The sequence below is a fragment of the Balaenoptera acutorostrata genome, chromosome 11, assembly GCF_949987535.1.
Source record: "Balaenoptera acutorostrata chromosome 11, mBalAcu1.1, whole genome shotgun sequence".
Classification (NCBI taxonomy): domain Eukaryota; kingdom Metazoa; phylum Chordata; class Mammalia; order Artiodactyla; family Balaenopteridae; genus Balaenoptera; species Balaenoptera acutorostrata.
Window position 1 is genome coordinate 4,479,597 of NC_080074.1, and position 18,105 is coordinate 4,497,701.

Below are 18,105 nucleotides of genomic sequence, written 5' to 3' on the forward strand. Positions count from 1 at the left end.
CTACCACCATGGTCCAAGCCACCATCTTTTTGTTTTTTGTTTAGATCAGTGTAGTAGCCTGAAAAGTTTTCTCTCTTGTGTCTCCTTCATAATAGTCTCAGCACAGCAGCCAAAGTGATGCTTTTAATATCTAAATCAGATCATGAAACTTGCTCTTTTTGAAGTCCTCTAGTGACTTCCCCTTGCACATAAAGTTTAAGTCAAAGTCCTTGAGTGCCCTGCATAGACTTACCTGATCTGCTTGCCCCTTCCACCCCAATTTACCTCTCAAACCTCCTGTTTTTCTATTCTCCCTCTTGTTCTCTGTGGTCTAGCTGTAATGGCCTCCTGGAACGTATCAGACATGTTTCTGCCTTAGGGCCTTTGCACTGGCTATTCCTCTGCTTGGAACATGCTTTCCCTACGTTTCTTAGTTTTTAACACTCTCATGTCCTGTAAGTCTTTGCTCAAATGTTGCCTTCTCAATGAGGCCGGCTACCCTGACCAGCCTATTTAAAACGGTAGTCCCCGGTGCACTTCTGCTCCCCTTACCCTAGCTCTGTTTTTCCCAGTGCTTATCTCCTGACATACTGTTTAATTTGCATATTGTTTGTCTACTGTCCCTCTCTAGAATGTAAACTGCACGAGAGCAGGGATGTTTGTTTTGTTCACTGGTACATCTCAAGCACCTAGAATAGTTCCTGATCTAGAGCAGATAATAAGTATTTGTTGGATTAATGAATTTTACAAATGAAGGAATCAAGGCACGAGATAGTTAACTTGACTGAACTAGTAAGTGGAGGAACTGGGATTTGATTCTAAACACTTTGTCTCCAGAATGAACCTTCTTAATCCTACACTGTATGCCTCTCATTGTAGTCTCTTTGTGAGTTGGCAGATGAAAATACAAACAAATATGAAGGGTAGTATATGATAATATACTAATATATATAGTGATAATCATATGAGTAGAAGAAAGGACATTTTGTGGAAGGAGAAAAATGTAGTAACATATCAGTAATTACTTTTAAAACACTGGTATAATTTGTATCACATTATAAAATTATACACTGATTTCTGCAAATACACTGATTTCTCATTGTACATTTTTGCCTCTGTGCATGCTAATTTTGGAAAAACCTACTCATCATTACATGTTCAATTCAATAGTTACCCACACCACAAAGTCTTCCCTGGTTTGCCTTTTCTCCCCACCCCACCAAAAAAAAAACCTGAAAAATAGTTTCTTCCTCATCTAATCACCCATTGTTCTTAATCTGTTTCTGTCTAAGGGCTTTTATCAGATTGGAGGAAAAGTACAGTTAATGATATAGCTCTACTAGGCTGGAAGCTTTTTAAAGGCAGGATTCGTAATAGTGTCCTATTGTAAGTCCCATGTACTTGGTAGATGTCGGTAAGTGTTGATTGAATCTCTGTTGTGTTTTTTTTTTTAATTTTATTTATTTATTTATGGCTGTGTTGGGTCTTCGTTTCTGTGCGAGGGCTTTCTCTAGTTGCAGCAAGTGGGGGCCACTCTTCATTGCGGTGCGTGGGCCTCTCTCTATCGCGGCCTCTCTTGTTGCAGAGCACAGGCTCCAGACGTGCAGGCTCAGTAATTGTGGCTCACGGGCTTAGTTGCTCCGTGGCATATGGGATCTTCCCAGACCAGGGCTTGAACCCGTGTCCCCTGCATTAGCAGGCAGATTCTCAACCACTGCACCACCAGGGAAGCCCTCTGTTGTCTTTTGAATAGAAAAACACTGACAGAAGAAATAACATATCAGGGTGGAAAGAGATGAAAAAATCTGTACCCATACTTGGTTTCCCACAGGACTGGTGGTTCCCAGGTGGAAAGGGCTATAACTTTCCACAGATGTAAGATCACTAAGGGCTGGGCAGGGGTTGGTTCTTCTAGACAACTAGCATGATCAGCTGGCATCTTGAATCCAGAATGCCTGGTGTCAAGGCAGTCTGATTATCCCCCATGACGTGTCCAGTGGAGCATCCAGGTCCTGACACAAGCCCTGGGACTGGCCAGAGTAAAGGCAGAGGCAGGTGTTTCCAGTTGACTAAACTTGGTCCTTGATGTTAGCTAATCTTGTTCCTGTCTCTTTGAATGGAATTCTTTTTCTTTTTTTTTTTTAATTTTATTTATTTATTTTTGGCTGCATTGGGTCTTCATTGCTGCACGCAGGCTTTCTCTAGTTATGGTGAGTGGGGGCAACTCTTCGTTGCGGTGCACGGGCTTCTTATTGCGGTGGCTTCTCTTGTTGTGGAGCACGGGCTGTAGGCGTGCGGGCTCAGTAGTTGTGGCACACGGGCTTAGTTGCTGCACGGCATGTGGGATATTCCCAGACCAGGGCTTGAACCCGTGTCCCCTGCATTGGCAGGCGGATTCTTAACCACTGGACCACCAGGGAAGCCTGAATGGAATTCTTAAGTGAGATAACAGAATTTCAATATGGGGACTCTAATTTCAAAATGTGGGAGTCCCTGGGGCTTCCCTAGTGGCACAGTGGTTAAGAATCCGCCTGCCAATGCAGGGGACATGGGTTCGAGCCCTGGTCTGGGAAGATCCCACATGCTGCGGAGCCTGTGCGCCACAACTACTGAAGCCCACATGCCACAACTACTGAGCCTGTGCTCTAGAGCCACGAGCCACAACTACTGAGCCCACGTGCCACAACTACTGAAGCCCGTGCGCCTAGAGCCCGTGCTCCGCAACAAGAAAAGCCACCGCAATGAGAAGGCTGCGCACCACAACAAAGAGTAGCCCCTGCTCACCACAGCTAGAGAAAGCCCACGTGCAGCAACTAAGACCCAAAGCAGCCAAAAATAAATAAATAAATTTATTTTAAAAAACATAATGTGGGAGTCCCTGGAGAAAAGGAATTGTATCTTAATCATTTTTTTAGCTGTTGGCACCTAGCATAGTAGATGTTTGTTCAGTGAATTTCTGTGATAAATGAGTAAAATGAGATCATTAACTTCATGGTATATTTTATCCTTTACCACTTGAAAACTGGTATTTCTTCTCTTTTTTGCTGTTGTGTACTGAAAAAGAATTGTGTTTTTTACTTTTGTACACTCCTGGTTTTAGATCACTTAGTGATGAAGTAAGACAGATTAATCTTGCTATAATGCACAGGATGAATTAGACAGGGAGAATGTTAAAGATAAGCGAATTGGAGACGACCACAATCCTTGGACTTAGTGATAAGGTGAATGGAGCAAGACTTGTGAAGATCCACAAGCCTATAGTTGCCTCATAGATTCCTATACAATTATAGTACTGAGCCACTCTATTGGAATTACTTATTTGTCTGTTTCTCTCACCAAACCTTAGTCCTTGAGAGCAGGGACTCTGTCTTGTTCATTATTATAGCCGTAGTTCCTAGCACATGGTAGCCAGTGAATAAATATTTATTGAATGGGTTAGTTTGAGAGAGAGGTAAGAACTGTATATAGATATTTGAAAATAATCCCCCTGGGGTTTGAAGTTACCAAAGTAAACTTGCTGGAGATCAGATATCTCCAGCCAGGACATAAATGATGGAGCCAGGATTTGAACCCTGAGTCTTGAAACCTCAAAGCTCTGTACCATATTGCCTTTTCAAAATTAAAATTTGCTCTTATAAGAATTTTCATATGGTTATATATATTTCAAATTTAGAACAATGTATGCTGTTATAGTAAGTTCTGGGCATACAGTGAAAAGTAATCAATTTTGTTTGGATTTGCTGTAATTGATTTCAGATTTCATTTCCTATTTTAGGAAAATCTAAAACACATAAAAGAACAAATAGAAGATCATAAAAAGCGAATAGAGAAGTTGGAGGAGTATATAAAAACATGCATGTAAGTATAGTAAAAAAATATTCCTTGCAGCTTTCTTGTATCTCAGGGGTCTCGATGTTTGTGGTATAGTCATCAGATGAATGCTTCCACTGTATCATAATGTTCTTAGTCCTCCATTGTTTTTTTATTTCATTGTAGATAATTAAAAATTATCCTTGACCACTAAGGTTTAAGTTTTGAAAATATAAATGTTTAACAGTGGTGAAACTTAAAACTCTCTTTTGGTATCGATATTTTATAATAAAAGTATGTCATGAAAGCTAGCACCACCTAAGTATTCTACCATGAAGAATTTCTTTTTAATTGGCATTTACTTACCATTAAGCTTATGATGATTGCTCTGGTTATAGTGACCTATCCTTTCTTTTTCAGAATCCAGAAATATGTATCTTTTGAATCAAGAAAGAATGATTAAAATATCTTTTGCCCATGTTTGGTGCTAGGTTTATTATATTGTATTTTTCATCATTTAAAATTGATAGAGCATTATTCCATTCCCCTGCAATGCCAGACTAGAGTGTACTGTATCTTGTAATTCCTAAATTTTGGTTTTTCTTTTTGCTGTATAATGTATTATTGTTACTGTTGTGTAGGAATTGCTTGAAAGAGAAAAAACAGCAAGAGGAAACCCTAGTGGATGAAATTGAAAAAACAAAATCAAGAATGTCTGAAGTTAATGAAGAGTTGAATCTTATTAGAAGTGAACTGCAGAATGCTGGAATTGATACCCATGAGGGAAAACGTCAGCAAAAGAGAGCAGAGGTTCTGGAACACCTTAAAAGACTTTACCCAGATTCTGTGGTAATTGAAATAAAAAGGCTAAGCTTTCTTATTTGGGATTAACAATTTGCCATTAATAGGAAGTAATATTATTTCAGAAATCTATAGGTTTTGTGTTTTATTATTTATATTTAAAACATAATAGTAAATAACTGAGGTAAAATGTAAATAACTCCCAGTGGTGTTTATAGATAAGTAATTATTGGGGAGAAACACTGACATGAACACATTACCCAGAAAGTCCAGGTATGGCCATCATCCCCAAAGGACACAGGTGCATGAAGTAGTCTGTTGCCCATAGACACATGGCCTCAAACCTCATTTTCTTCATGATTTCAGGTTTTTTAAAATATTTTTTTCAGTAGACATTGTTGGCATACTTTTGAAACGGTGAATTTTTATTCTCCAAATGTGACTGCCATCCAGTATTACTAGTGTATTTCATTAGCCCCAGTACAGCAATATCTACTAACCTGTTGCTTGGGGGGTCAGCCTCACAGAATTGTTTCCTTTGGAATTGGGGTCTGACATCTCACTCTCTTGTCACTGACACCAGTGTACCCTGTGTTAACCGCTTGCACTCTTTGGAAACATCTGTCCATTGGCCTCCATGATACTACACTCTGTTGGTTTTCCTCCTGTCTCTCTGGCCTCCCATCTTCGTTTACTTTACAGCATCCTTTTTGCCTTTCTGACTCTTAAGTGTTAGTCTTAACTTCTAGACAATGATGGAGGAATAAGGCTGGGTCACAGAATTCTTCCCCTGATACCAAGGAAAATGACAAAAACTAGTGAAAAACTAGTTCAACAGCCAAAAGAGGAAAGGGGCTCATACATCATGCTATAACCTTCAGAAAATGGTAATAGTCCAGAATTTCTTAAAAAAGATTGAAGTATAGCATTGCTTTTTCTTAATTCTGCAGAAGGCAAACTGATAAATCGATTCATTCCTGAGAATTCTCACTTAGTATCCCTTAATCTAGAAAGAAGCAAACTCATATGTTTGTTTCCTTTAGAGTAAAAATCTATCACTAAAATAGAATCAGAGAACATGGACCTCTGCTTCTCTTAGATGGAAGTGAAGGCTCTAGGGCTCCTTGTTAAATTGAGAAGCCAAATCAAAACCCTCTCTCCAAAAATGGGATTTGTTATCTTCCCCCAAGGAGAGAAACCTTGGTATGGGATATTAATTAAAAACTGAGAAGAAAGAACAAAACTCAGGTATTCAAATAAAGCACATGCACAGCCTTAGCATACCTCTCTTACCCCTGCCGTCCAAGCCCTTAGATGATGGGAAATAGATCAGAAAATACTTAGAATTAAAAAAAAAAAGAAAATACTTAGAATATAGAACAGAAAATACTTGGTCCATCATCTGTTGCTTAGAGGAGATAACCATCTCAATTTTAGGTGAGACAATCAAAAAAAGTTATCCGTCACAGAAAATAAAAGGTTTGCCCAGAGCTGCCCACATTAAGTATAGGGAAGGTGAAGAGAATCGATATGGCAGCTATAGGTACATATAATAATAAAAAGAAAGAATAATTTAAAAGGCTTTTAGAAGTCAAAGAGCCTTGTGGAAGAAGGTTACAGAACAGAATCCCCCATAAGTGTTCTGTGCTGTGGACAATTTAATAAGAGCTTGAATTCATAAAATCAGATTCAAATATGAGCTAAAACAATAAAATAAAAAGAAGAATGTAGAGCTAAGGAAACAAATCAAGAACAAATGTTACTGAACTAATAATAAATTGCAAATAACAAGGAATGGATTACATAGCTGAAAATCAAATTACTGACCTAGAAGTAAGGCTTGAGCTAATCATAGGTAATCTAACATTGAAGAAAGAGTCTAAAGATGTAAAATTGAATCTGCAGACATTCTAGGGAGCATTGGTACAGGACGGTTGGCACTGTGACATTTAATAGACTTTTTGAACTTCAGTCTGATTCTTGACCAGTCTTCAGATCCCCAAAAACACTTCTCCACGGGAAGCCTTCCATGGCTTCTCAGGTCAACCTCGTCCCTGTTACATATTCTCAGAGCTCTCTGTGCTTAATCACAGTGTCTGTTATAACCCTACTTTGTACATGCATGTAATTATTGATTATTTATATCTTCCTTCCCTACTAGTCTGAAAGCTCTGTGAGGTCAGAGAGGATGTGTTTTATTCAGGCATGTTTACCCAGTGTGTGGCTCAGTGCCTGCATATAGTAGGTGCCTCAACAGTTTCTTATTTAATAAATAAGGGAATGAATGAATACTATTTAATTGCTAGCTTTGTAAAATATTTTAATACCTTGGTATGACTAATCCCTCCTTATTACTCTTTTGTTGAATGAAGTGTGACACACCTAAATGGATATTTCATAATGAAATTTATTTCCATTTGAATGAGACTGTTAAATTATCATGTTTATAATTTTAGAAAATTAGTTCTTGGTCTATGCTGCTTTGTTACATTAGAAAACAATGAATTATATGTTCCTCATTAATGTATTTGTTTTTCTCTCCTTTTTTGAAACTTGTTAAGTTTGGAAGACTGCTTGACCTGTGTCATCCTATTCATAAGAAATACCAGCTGGCTGTCACTAAACTTTTTGGTCGGTACTTGGTTGCCGTTGTTGTAGCCTCTGAAAAGGTAGCAAAAGATTGTATTCGATTTCTGAAGGAGGAAAGAGCTGAACCTGAGACATTCCTTGCTTTAGATTACCTTGATGTAAGAAATTTATAATCCTTAGTATTTAGTAGTGATAAAATTCTGTCTTTTAAAGTGTGTCTTTATTGCCTGAGACTATGGTAGTGATTGAAAAAATCGTAAGTTGGATGCCAGTTAGTCATTCATTCAAATGGCTGGTGTTAATGTATTGGCAGGCAAAGAATAGTATCAAGTGGGTGCTATCTTTCTTGCCTTCATATCATTTCTTCCTAATCTAGTTTTGCCATAATTTACCCTGATGATTTCAAGGACATTGCTCTAGCAGTGCACCACTCTGCCTACTAGCCAGCAATTTATTTTGTCCTATGCAAAGTATAGGAGATGGGTAAGACATATGTTCTGTCAGTGAAATGCCAACCCAGAGTCTCAGTTGTAAATATATGGTCCAGTAAATATATGTGTCGGCTCTTGGTGTGGAGCAAGCCAAATTTTGAGCCTTGAGGTATGTATTGAAAGGCCTTAGAGCATCCAAAGTTTAAATTCCTGAGGCAGGAACTCCGTCATTATCACGGCTGATATCCTTCAGTGATCTTTTCATTGCTTAATAAAGAAAATGTTCTACTTGGTCCAGCTTTCAAGTCCCTGAACTGCAGGCAGTGTGCATAGTGGTTAGGAGCACATGCCCTAGAGTTGGACTGACCTGAGTTTGAATGGCAGCCCTCCTTCTAATTAGTTCTCACTGATTTGTCCTTAACTTTTCTGAGTGTCAGTTTCATCATCTGTGAAGTGCAGAAATTAGTCCTTACCTTATTGTATTATTGCAAGGAATCACTACATGTAGTACACCTAGCGCAGTGCCTGGCACAGAGGAGGGGCTCAGCAAATGCTAACTGGGTATTAATGGTTCAGACTTGGCCTTTTGTAGTTTCACACTTTTGTTTATACCTTCTGCCCACTAAAACTATTTAACCTAGTTCATTTGCCTGTTAAAATTCTGTTTTATGTATTTCATGCTTAAGATTTTTTTCAAGGCACACTCATTTTTTAAAAATATAATACAGAAGTGTATCAAGTATAAAGGAAATACTCCTACCTCATCTCAGTGCTCAATTCCTTTATCACAACTATTTTAGATTGCTTCCATCCATACAGATTTATATAAATATATGCTCCATATATATGTGTGTGTATATATATGTGTGTGTGTTTGTGTGTGTGTGTGTGTATATATATATATATATATATATATACACACACACATACTTTGGTTGTATATAGGGTTTTCCCTTTGTTTTGTTTTACAAAAATGAAATTATACTTGCTGTTTTTCAGCAATATATTGCAGACGTCTTTTGATCTCTTTATCGACCCAACTTAAAAGTCATGTCAAAGAAGGTGTAAAAGCTTTCCTGATCGTTTAAGCCTAAAATGATTTTCTGAGTTCCATGCTATTGTGCCACTCTTTTGAAAGTATGTAAATGGGTATTGTCTCCCACTAGATTTTATGATTTTGAGAGCATGAAGGGCTTCTCATCTATTGCTTTATCCCAACTAGTTAGTGACAGAGTTGAATCTAGAAATTATATCTTCTGGCTTCTGATGAAGTATACTTTTAAAAAGTATTACACGAGCCAAAGGTGGGATATTGTTCATCAGGTTCTTGTCAAACTTTTATTGTGTATAAGTGCATACTACTAATCATTTGCTTTCATGCTTATGTATGTTCTTTGAAAAAGAATGTACTGAGTGTTTGGTTTTTATTTTAATATACCTAATATATCAAGTATATTTTAAACCTTTTAGATCAAACCAATCAATGAAAGATTACGGGAGATTAAAGGCTGTAAAATGGTGATTGATGTCATAAAGACTCAGTTTCCTCAGCTGAAGAAAGTAATTCAGTTTGTGTGTGGAAATGGCCTTGTCTGTGAGACTGTGGAAGAAGCAAGGCATATTGCCTTCAATGGACCTGAAAGACGGAAAGTAAGAGGCTTAGATTGTACTTTCGGATAATTTGAAGCAGTATTTATAAGACTAACATATTACACACACAAATATCTCTATATGCTTTCGTATGTTCTCTTATGTAGGGGAAACTAAAATAGAACCTAAGATGTTAATGGCTTCAGTAGTTTTTATAATGTTGAGTTTTCAAAAAATTAATTTCTCTAATACTTCCCCAAATCATAAATCATATTTTGGAAGTTAGATTTATTGTAGTGAGAGCCTAAAGCTGTTAATTTTTTTTTACTCTATATACAATAAATGTCCCTGTTGAATCTCAGATTTTCCCTGTACTTACATATATAATACGTGTGTTTCTGAATACCAGGAAAGATTTCAGGTGCTTATTTTACATTCTGGGTTAATTCTTCCATAGCTTCATGGAGATATTAACTGTCCTTTTACACATTCAAGGTTTTAACACATTTTGAAGTTGTAGAAATAGCACAACTGAAATGAGGTTACTAGATACCAGTCTCTCAAGGGAATAATTTTGGTTTTAAAAATATTGTTTTACTCTCAATTGAAATAGAGTTTGTATTTAGTTAAGCAGTGTTAAATTCTTCAAATTATCTGACATAGTTTTTTTTAAAACTACATCTGTGATGAAGTGTAACACAATGCCTAAGGGCATAAACTATGGACTAAGACCAGTGATACTACTTAGTAATTAATTATGTGACTTTAGGCAAGTTTCTAAACCTCTAATTTTAGTTTGTTCATCTAAATTTGGGGAAATAATAGTACTTATTTCATAGAGTTATAGGATTAAAATAAGTAATAACATGCAAAATGCTTTTATAGTGCCTAGCAAATAGCTCTCAAAAAGTGATAGTCATTTTTTATTTACTAGTCATTTTACACATTTGATCTGGAATGTCCAGAATCGCAAATTAACACAAAGCGGGGTGGGGGTGGGGGTTGGGCTATTCTTATGAAAGATAGGCATTTCCAGTATTAAATGTATTGACTTGTCTAATATGATTAACTTCTCATACATTTTAGTAGTTATATCTATAATTATCTTAATGATAATGTGATCACTGTCTTAGTAATCACTGTCATTGATTTCTACATATTAAATTCAAGCAGGTGTAATAAGTGAGCTAATACAGTATCTTCCTTACTTTGCTACCTAATTAACTATGCTAAAATTGATTTTTGTATATTTGTAAAATGTATTTTGTAAAATTGATTTTTGAAGATTTGTGTGGTCAATTTAAAGAAGTCACATGAAAATAAGATTGTGTTTAACGCTTCCTTCATTCAACATATATTTATGGTTTATATCTTGTCCACAGTAACATGCCGTACCCCTTTAGGCTGTATTTTGTTCTTACCGTTATTTCAAAATTTTAATCAGGTTTATTTGTCGTATTTTTACGTTAAGTATATTCCAGGGACTCTTATCTTCTTCCTATTACTATTATTCCACTTGAAGAATATTCTCTGTGTTTTAGGATGCATAAAACATTTGGATAGGGAGTTCCCTGGTGGTCCAGGGGTTACGATTCTGTTCTTCCACTGCCGGGGGTGGGGCGTGGGGGGCACGGGTTAGATCCCTGGTCAGGTAACTAAGCTCCTGCATGCCATGTGTGTGGCCAAAAAAACGACCAAAAAAAACCAAATATGGGAAATGCCCATTAAAACTACACTGAGATACTATTTTCACCTGTGAGATTGATCAACATAAAAAAGTTTGATAACACTTTATGGGGAAAGAGACCCTTGCATTCACTTCTGTGGGCGTGTAAATTTGTACCAGCTCTGTGAAGGGCAATTCTAGCAGTTGTACTTCTTCAGAACGTTACATACACATGTATATGAAATGATATATATAAAGATTTATTCATCGAATCACTGTATGTAGCAAGCAAAATTGGAAACAATTTGCACAAGACTATGTTCAATAAAATTATAATGCGTTCATAGAATGGGACACTATGCAACCTTAAATAAGAATGAAGCTCTTTATATACAAGTGTCAGACAATCTCCAAGATATATTCAGTTTAAAAAAAAGTAATAAGTAGAGTGTAGTATGTTACCATTTATGTAAAAAATGGGGAAAGAAGAGATATGTGTGTGTATTTGCTTATGCAAAAATATTTCTGGAAGAATACATAAGAAATTGACAGCATCAGTCACCTCTGGGGAGGATAACCGGGTGCTGGGGTCTCGCAAAGCCAGGGAAAGTCTTCACTCTTTACTCTTGTATCTTTTGGATTTTGAACTACATGAATATTTTACCCATTCAGAAATAAAAGAAAAAGTTAAAGTATATTATTTCCATATCAGTGAAAGACAACTTTAGAAATATGTATAATCTGCATAACACAAAAATTATAGAAGATCTACTTGTAACACTGAAACAGTATTTCTTGAAACAGTTGAAGTTGGTTCAGTGGAATGATTGGTTAGCCCTCAGGGCAAATTTTTAATGCCAAAAAATTTCTCCTTTTCCTAAGCCATGTTCTCTGGAACTTTTATTTAATGCGATTTAAAAATTCCTCCAACTCCTTATTTTGTATAAGATCCCGGTTGTGCCAGCCATGGTATGTTTTCAGGAATGCAACCTCCAAAGTAGGCATAGGATTACTGCCCTGAGCAACCGTTGTAAGCTATAAGTTAAGGAATTTGCAGGCTGGAAATAGAAATTATAGTCCTTCCAGAATAGGAACTTGATTGTAAATCAAATGTAAATAGGTTATTTGATACTAAATTTACTTTCAGTAAATTATTTTAATAAACCTAGAAACTATCAAAAAAAAACCCTATAATTCTATGAATTGCTGCCCATTGCATTTTTAGAATTGAAGGAGGTCTATAACATGGTGGTTATTGAGAATATGGACATTAAAAAAAAAAAAGAACATGGACATAGATGTTTGACCAACTTTTGGTTTAGGAATTTTAGTCCCTGTGTATGACTTTAGGCAAGTTTCTTAATATCTTTAAGCCCCAATCTATAAAATGGAAATCATATTTACCTCACGGGGTTGAAACATAGAATCAAATAGCATAAATGCACTCTGTCAAGCACAGTACAGTAAATGGTTGCAATAACAACAGCAGCAGCCAACCAAGCAATGAAAGTAAAAAGAATCTCAGAAAATCGTTTGTCCCTCTGCTCTGAGAGGGGAAGTTGAGTTGCCTAAGTATCATGGCTGGGAAGAGAGAGTTGGCGTTAGAACACCATGTGTATTATGACAGATTCTTAGCTCAAAGTTCTCAATACACTTCTGTCTCTTCTCTCCAAGCCAGCCCATGGATTTTTTCCCTTTGTGTTACATTTGGCTTTTACATATCGGAAACACAAGTTAATAAATGTTCGGTTTGGGAAAAAGAGCTCAAAAAGGAAAATAACCATCCCTAACATGTCCTCTAGAATAGAGTTGCCAGATAAAATGTCTGGACATACATTTAAAAGTTATTCGTTGTTTATCTGAAATTCAAATTTACCTGGGCATCCTGTATTCCTATTTGCTAAGTCTGGCAACCATACCCTAGAAAGATCTAGTGAGTACTGTGGTATATATGCCATATATTTGATAATCAACTATATTACTCTTAACCTTTATAAGTATTTGGTATATGTATAATTGGGTCTTTACTATGAGATCAAAATATATTTACTTAACTTCACATTTTTTTAATGGTATCACTTTTATATTTTAATTTAATCTAGAATTAATTTTAATATGTATTATTAGATGTAGGTATTAGCTTTTTCCCCTTAAATGGTTAATTACCGGTCCCAACATCATATATTGAATAATTTCTCTTCTTCCTACTTATTTGATTGAATTTACTGATTTCTCATCAGAGTCTAAATTATTTATACTTTGTTCTTTTTTCACCTAGTTTAATTTGTTATCTCTAATTATTATTTGTAGCTATCTTACTGTATATTTATATTTATTAGAATAATCTTTATTATAATCTATAAAAGAATAATTTCTTTTAGGAAATAGTCAAGATATACATTATAAATAAGTAAACTATTAGCCCACAAGCACTGTAAAATCATCATGTATAAAACTACACTCAGGTTCTTCTTTCTAGATCTTGATCCCTCTCCTGTATTCTTCAATTCTTAGTACCACTGTTCTAACCAATGAAATTCTGTTTTCTCCTCATGGATTTCCTTGTAACCTCTACAATTCCCAAGGCTTTCTGATTATACCACCTAAATATTTCTCAAATCTTTTTCCTTTTCTTCACTGTAGGTATTGGCTGATTTCATACTATCACCTCTGGCTTCACTTGGACCACCCCATTTTCTAGATACTTGCCAGATTGGTCTACTTAAAGTTCATATCTGACCATTTCACTCTCCTGTTTGCTGTTAGACTGTTCAGTGCTAATCCCCCAGCCCCCTCCACAAGCCCCATCTGTCCTCATTTGTATTTGATCCACATTCTTCCTGTGATGACGTACAAAGAACTCTGTGATCTGCCCTGTCTACCAGCCTCATTCTTTCCCTTCTTTCTTGAAATACAGACACATAGCTAGAGCTCTAGGAGTCGTCTTGGACTACAAAATGACTTTGAAGATTGTCATATAAGAAACACTGACACACACATCACTAGTGACACACTGTAGATGTAAAGTAAGCTTTATTTAGAACAACTTAAAAACAGAGAAGCAGTGGAGCCTGTGTATTTCCTCAGCTTTCATTCCGCAGAGGTGGACTTTGGCCAGGCAGAAACAGCGTGAGCTAAAAGTGTTCCAGGAGGGGGAAGCTGCCTCAATACCACTTTATATTTTTATGGGGAGGTCGGAGGAGTAAGCTGATCACGTAACAGTGGACTTCCTGGTCAGGGAAGCTGCTTTCCAGACCAACCAGAGCTTATCTACAGGAGTTCAGTTTCCATGCCATGGCTGTTGGTATCCAGTAGAGATCTAGTGTCCTTCCATAGTTCAGGCCTGATTAGAAAACTCATTGCCAAGCTAACAGTTGGGAGGGAAGGGAGCCCCCATGGCCTTCCAGAAAATAAGAAGCCTGTCTCCCTTGAGTAATCCAAGTACTAAGGATGGTAGAGCAGTATTATAGGAGTCTTTTAACTATGCAACCACCATACATACGCTGGAATGTTTGCCTCTGTAATTGCAAGAGAGAAATAAACTAAGTTTTCTGTTAAATATAATTAATCTACTTCTAACTAGTACCTCTGATAAGATACAGTGAAAGCCTTCAACTCCACTGGAAGCCTTCTGTGAACCTTCCAGGCTGGGTTGGAGCACCCAAATTTTAAGCTTCCAGATTACTCTGTGTTTCTATTGTCTCATACTTTACATTGTAATGATATGTTTATATGTTTCTTTTCCCTACCAGCATGACTCCCTAAGGGTCAGTACCATGTTTCACTCCCTTTTGGTCACTCCAGTCCCCAGTATAGAATGTTTCAAACACAGCAGTCATAAAGAGAATGTTTGTCTGAATGCAGGAATGAATGAGATTCCTGTCAGCTTTTTTTAAAAATTAGTTCACATTATGTGGTTTTAGTCCTCCACGAGCTGTCTCCTCTGCTTTGACTAATTAATTAGAAACATTTGCAAAACACTGAGAATTGCTTTCATTTATTCTATAAAGCATATGGTTACTCATAGGACTATAAACTTTAAGCTATTTTATACCTAAAAAATACCTTTAAGCTATTTTTGACTCCATTTAAGTTTTTTTCTTGGTCCCAGTTTCATATTCATTTTAGAGAACGTGATATTTTTGATATCCTAAAGTAACTAAGGCTGTTTTCATAGTATGTCTTTGACATGTGATGTCAGATTCTTTAAAATACAGTATTATATAATGCAGACTATGAGATATTAAATACAAATACTCTTGGTTTTTTCTTCTCTATATTGAATATGTTTAGAACTAATGTATAATTTTATTTTGAACTTTTTAAATTGCTGCTAATCTATTGCCTAGAATTGTTTGGGCCTTAGCAAAACAAGGTTTCATATTTGAGTTTGTTGGCTGGTGTCCCTCATAAGCTAGTTATCTTATTAGTGGAGTTCAGTAAGTAGTTTTTCTCATCTACAAAGTCTCAGCTGTGAAAGTTGTCATATTATGTTCTGTTTTTATCTTTATGTACATTTCTCCAAGGTAAAATATTTTTAATTTTACAGACAGTAGCTCTTGATGGAACGTTATTTTTAAAATCTGGAGTCATCTCTGGAGGGTCAAGTGACTTAAAATACAAGGCTAGATGCTGGGATGAGAAAGAAATAAAGAATTTAAGAGACAGGAGGACCCAACTAATCCAAGAATTAAAGGTAAATCCATGTTGTAAAAATTGTAGAATACCAAGTAGAGTAATTGTGTTTTTAAGCTAATTTCTTGGGCAATAAAAGTACCATGCCTATAGTTTAAAAGGTTCAAATTATGCAGAATGGAATAAAGTAAAAAATAAAAATCTTTCCCTTACCCATCCTTACATCTCAGTGGTATTTGTTAAACATAGTTTGATGCATAGCCTCCAGAAATGTACTCTGTGTATGCAAGCATATGTGTTATTTTTCTGATTTGTTTTATAATAGACTTTTGCTATTGATAGTGTTTGCAACAAGCTTTTTCACTTAATATCATAACGTGGACATGTTTTCATTTTAGCATATAGAGAACCACTATATTTTTAATGAATCCTGCCTGGCGTTTCATTATATAGATTTTGCTTATTTAACCATTGTCTAATAATGGACATTTGGTTTTTGCTATTACAAATGATGCAGCATTAAACTTTCTTTAGAGAGGGAAAATAACACAGTGCCTAAGAGTATAAATCTTATGGCCACGCTGCCTGAGTTTGAATCCTGACTCTGCCACTTACCAGCAGCAGTATGACCTTAGGCAACTTACCTTACCCCTTTGTACCTTAATTTCCCATCTGTAAAATGGGGATAATAAAAGGACCTTCCTTTTAGAGTTATTTTAAAGATTAAATCAAATATTCCAGATAAAATACTTAAAACAATGCCTGGCAAAACTCTAAGCACTATATAAATGTTTGTTGTTATATCTTTACTTGTATCTCTAAGATGATTTCCTACATGTGGAATTTCTGGGTCTAAGATGTGTGTATTTAAAATATTGATAGATACTGCTAAGTTCCCATCAAAAGAAACCTGTAGTAGAGTGTGTACGTTCCTAGATTGCAACACTAGATGCTAGCAAATATTTTTAATCTTTGCCAATCTGGTAAAGAAAAAAGTGTAATCTAATTGTTTGAATATGTAATTCTTATAACTGAGGTTGAGCATTGACTCATGTATTTATTGGTTCTTTGTAATTTTTTTCTTCTGTGAACTTCTTTTTTTTTTAATAAATTTATTTGTTTGTTTATTTATTTTTGGCTGCGTTGGGTCTTCGTTGCTGTGCGCAGGCTTTCTCTAGTTGCAGTGAGCGGGGGCTACTCTTCATTGCAGTGCGCAGGTTTCTCACTGCGGTGGCTTCTCTTGTTTCAGAGTGCGGGCTCTAGGCACATGGGCTTCAGTAGTTGTGGCACACGGGATCAGTAGTTGTGGCTCGTGGGCTCTAGAGCGCAGGCTCAGTAGTTGTGGCGCCTGGGCTTAGTTGATCCACGGCATGTGGCATCTTCCTGGACCAGGGCTGGAACCCATGTCCCAGGCATTGGCAGGCGGATTCTTAACCACTGCGCCACTAGGGAAGTCCTCTTCTGTGAACTTATTTATTTCCTGTGCATGTTTTTCTATTAGGTATTTGTTATTTTATTACCTACTTTAAGAATTATTTGTATTATAAATAAATTACCTTTAGTCATGTATGTTGTAAATATATTCATGTTCATGTTTCAATATTTCATGTTGTAAATATATTCTCTCTTCAACTTTTTTTGTCGGCTATATTGAAATGTAATTTATATACAATAGTGGTCACCAATTTTAAGTGTATGATTCAATAAGTTTTGACATGTATGTAGTTGTGTAACCACCACCAAAATCATGATATAGAACATTTCCATAACCCCCCAAAATTCCTTTGGGTTCCTTGGTAGTCAGTACCCTTCCCTGGACCCTCTGGACCCTGGCAACCCAAGCTGCTTTCTATCATTGTAGCTTTTTCTGACTTAGAATTTCATATAAATGGACTCATACAGTAAGTAGTCTTTTGTGTTATGCTTTCTTCATTTAACCTAGTGCTTTTGAAATTCATATTGTGTGTATCAAAAGTTTATTCCTTTTTACCGTTCAGTATCTGTTTGACATTTGACTTTATCATACATGTATTTTTAATCTTTATGTAGCCAAATTTATTAATCTTTTATAATTTCTGGATTTCAGTGTCATGCTCAGAAAGACCTTATTCTTTCTGAAAATGACAAAAGAAATTCAATACTTCCTTCCAAAGTATCATTGGTTGAATATTATAATCCCACACACACACTTACTCGAAATGTCAACTTTAACAGACACTAAGTCAGTAGAATGCTTTTAGATTATTTGTTTTTCCTATTTAGCTTTCTTCTTTTGTGTATACAAATGACCAGTTTTTGATTCAAGGAGATATTCTGGCAAGGTTACTCCGCTAATTTTAATCTTTTTCTGTAAGCATAAGACCACAAATTATGTTTTGATCTAAGTAAGGTATATAAATAAATATTCAGCTTTTAAAGATTTTACAAATTTAGGCCTAGGCACAGAGAAAGTTCTAGGAAGGTGGCAACTTGAAATGAATCTGGCTTCCTATCCATGTTTATACTAAGCTCTTACCTGTGTGTCTCACCTGAACCTAGTGGAGAGTTGGGTGCAAATGATGTCTTGGGTTCTGGGGGAGGCCACCAGGGAAAGCTGATGCAGGG

The 18,105-nt window shown here is 36.2% G+C and overlaps 1 protein-coding gene across 2 annotated transcripts in view; it reads left to right on the top strand.

Moving 5' to 3' along the window:
* SMC1B (structural maintenance of chromosomes 1B) overlaps positions 1-18,105 on the top strand; it is a 92,001-nt gene that overhangs the window by 41,877 nt on the left and 32,019 nt on the right. For both annotated transcript variants that reach the window (XM_007189187.2, XM_028168257.2), the window contains exons 8-12: positions 3,755-3,837; positions 4,431-4,638; positions 7,152-7,337; positions 9,081-9,260; positions 15,416-15,562. In XM_007189187.2, the coding sequence (XP_007189249.2) occupies positions 3,755-3,837; positions 4,431-4,638; positions 7,152-7,337; positions 9,081-9,260; positions 15,416-15,562 (804 nt within the window). The remainder of the gene's footprint in view (positions 1-3,754; positions 3,838-4,430; positions 4,639-7,151; positions 7,338-9,080; positions 9,261-15,415; positions 15,563-18,105) is intronic.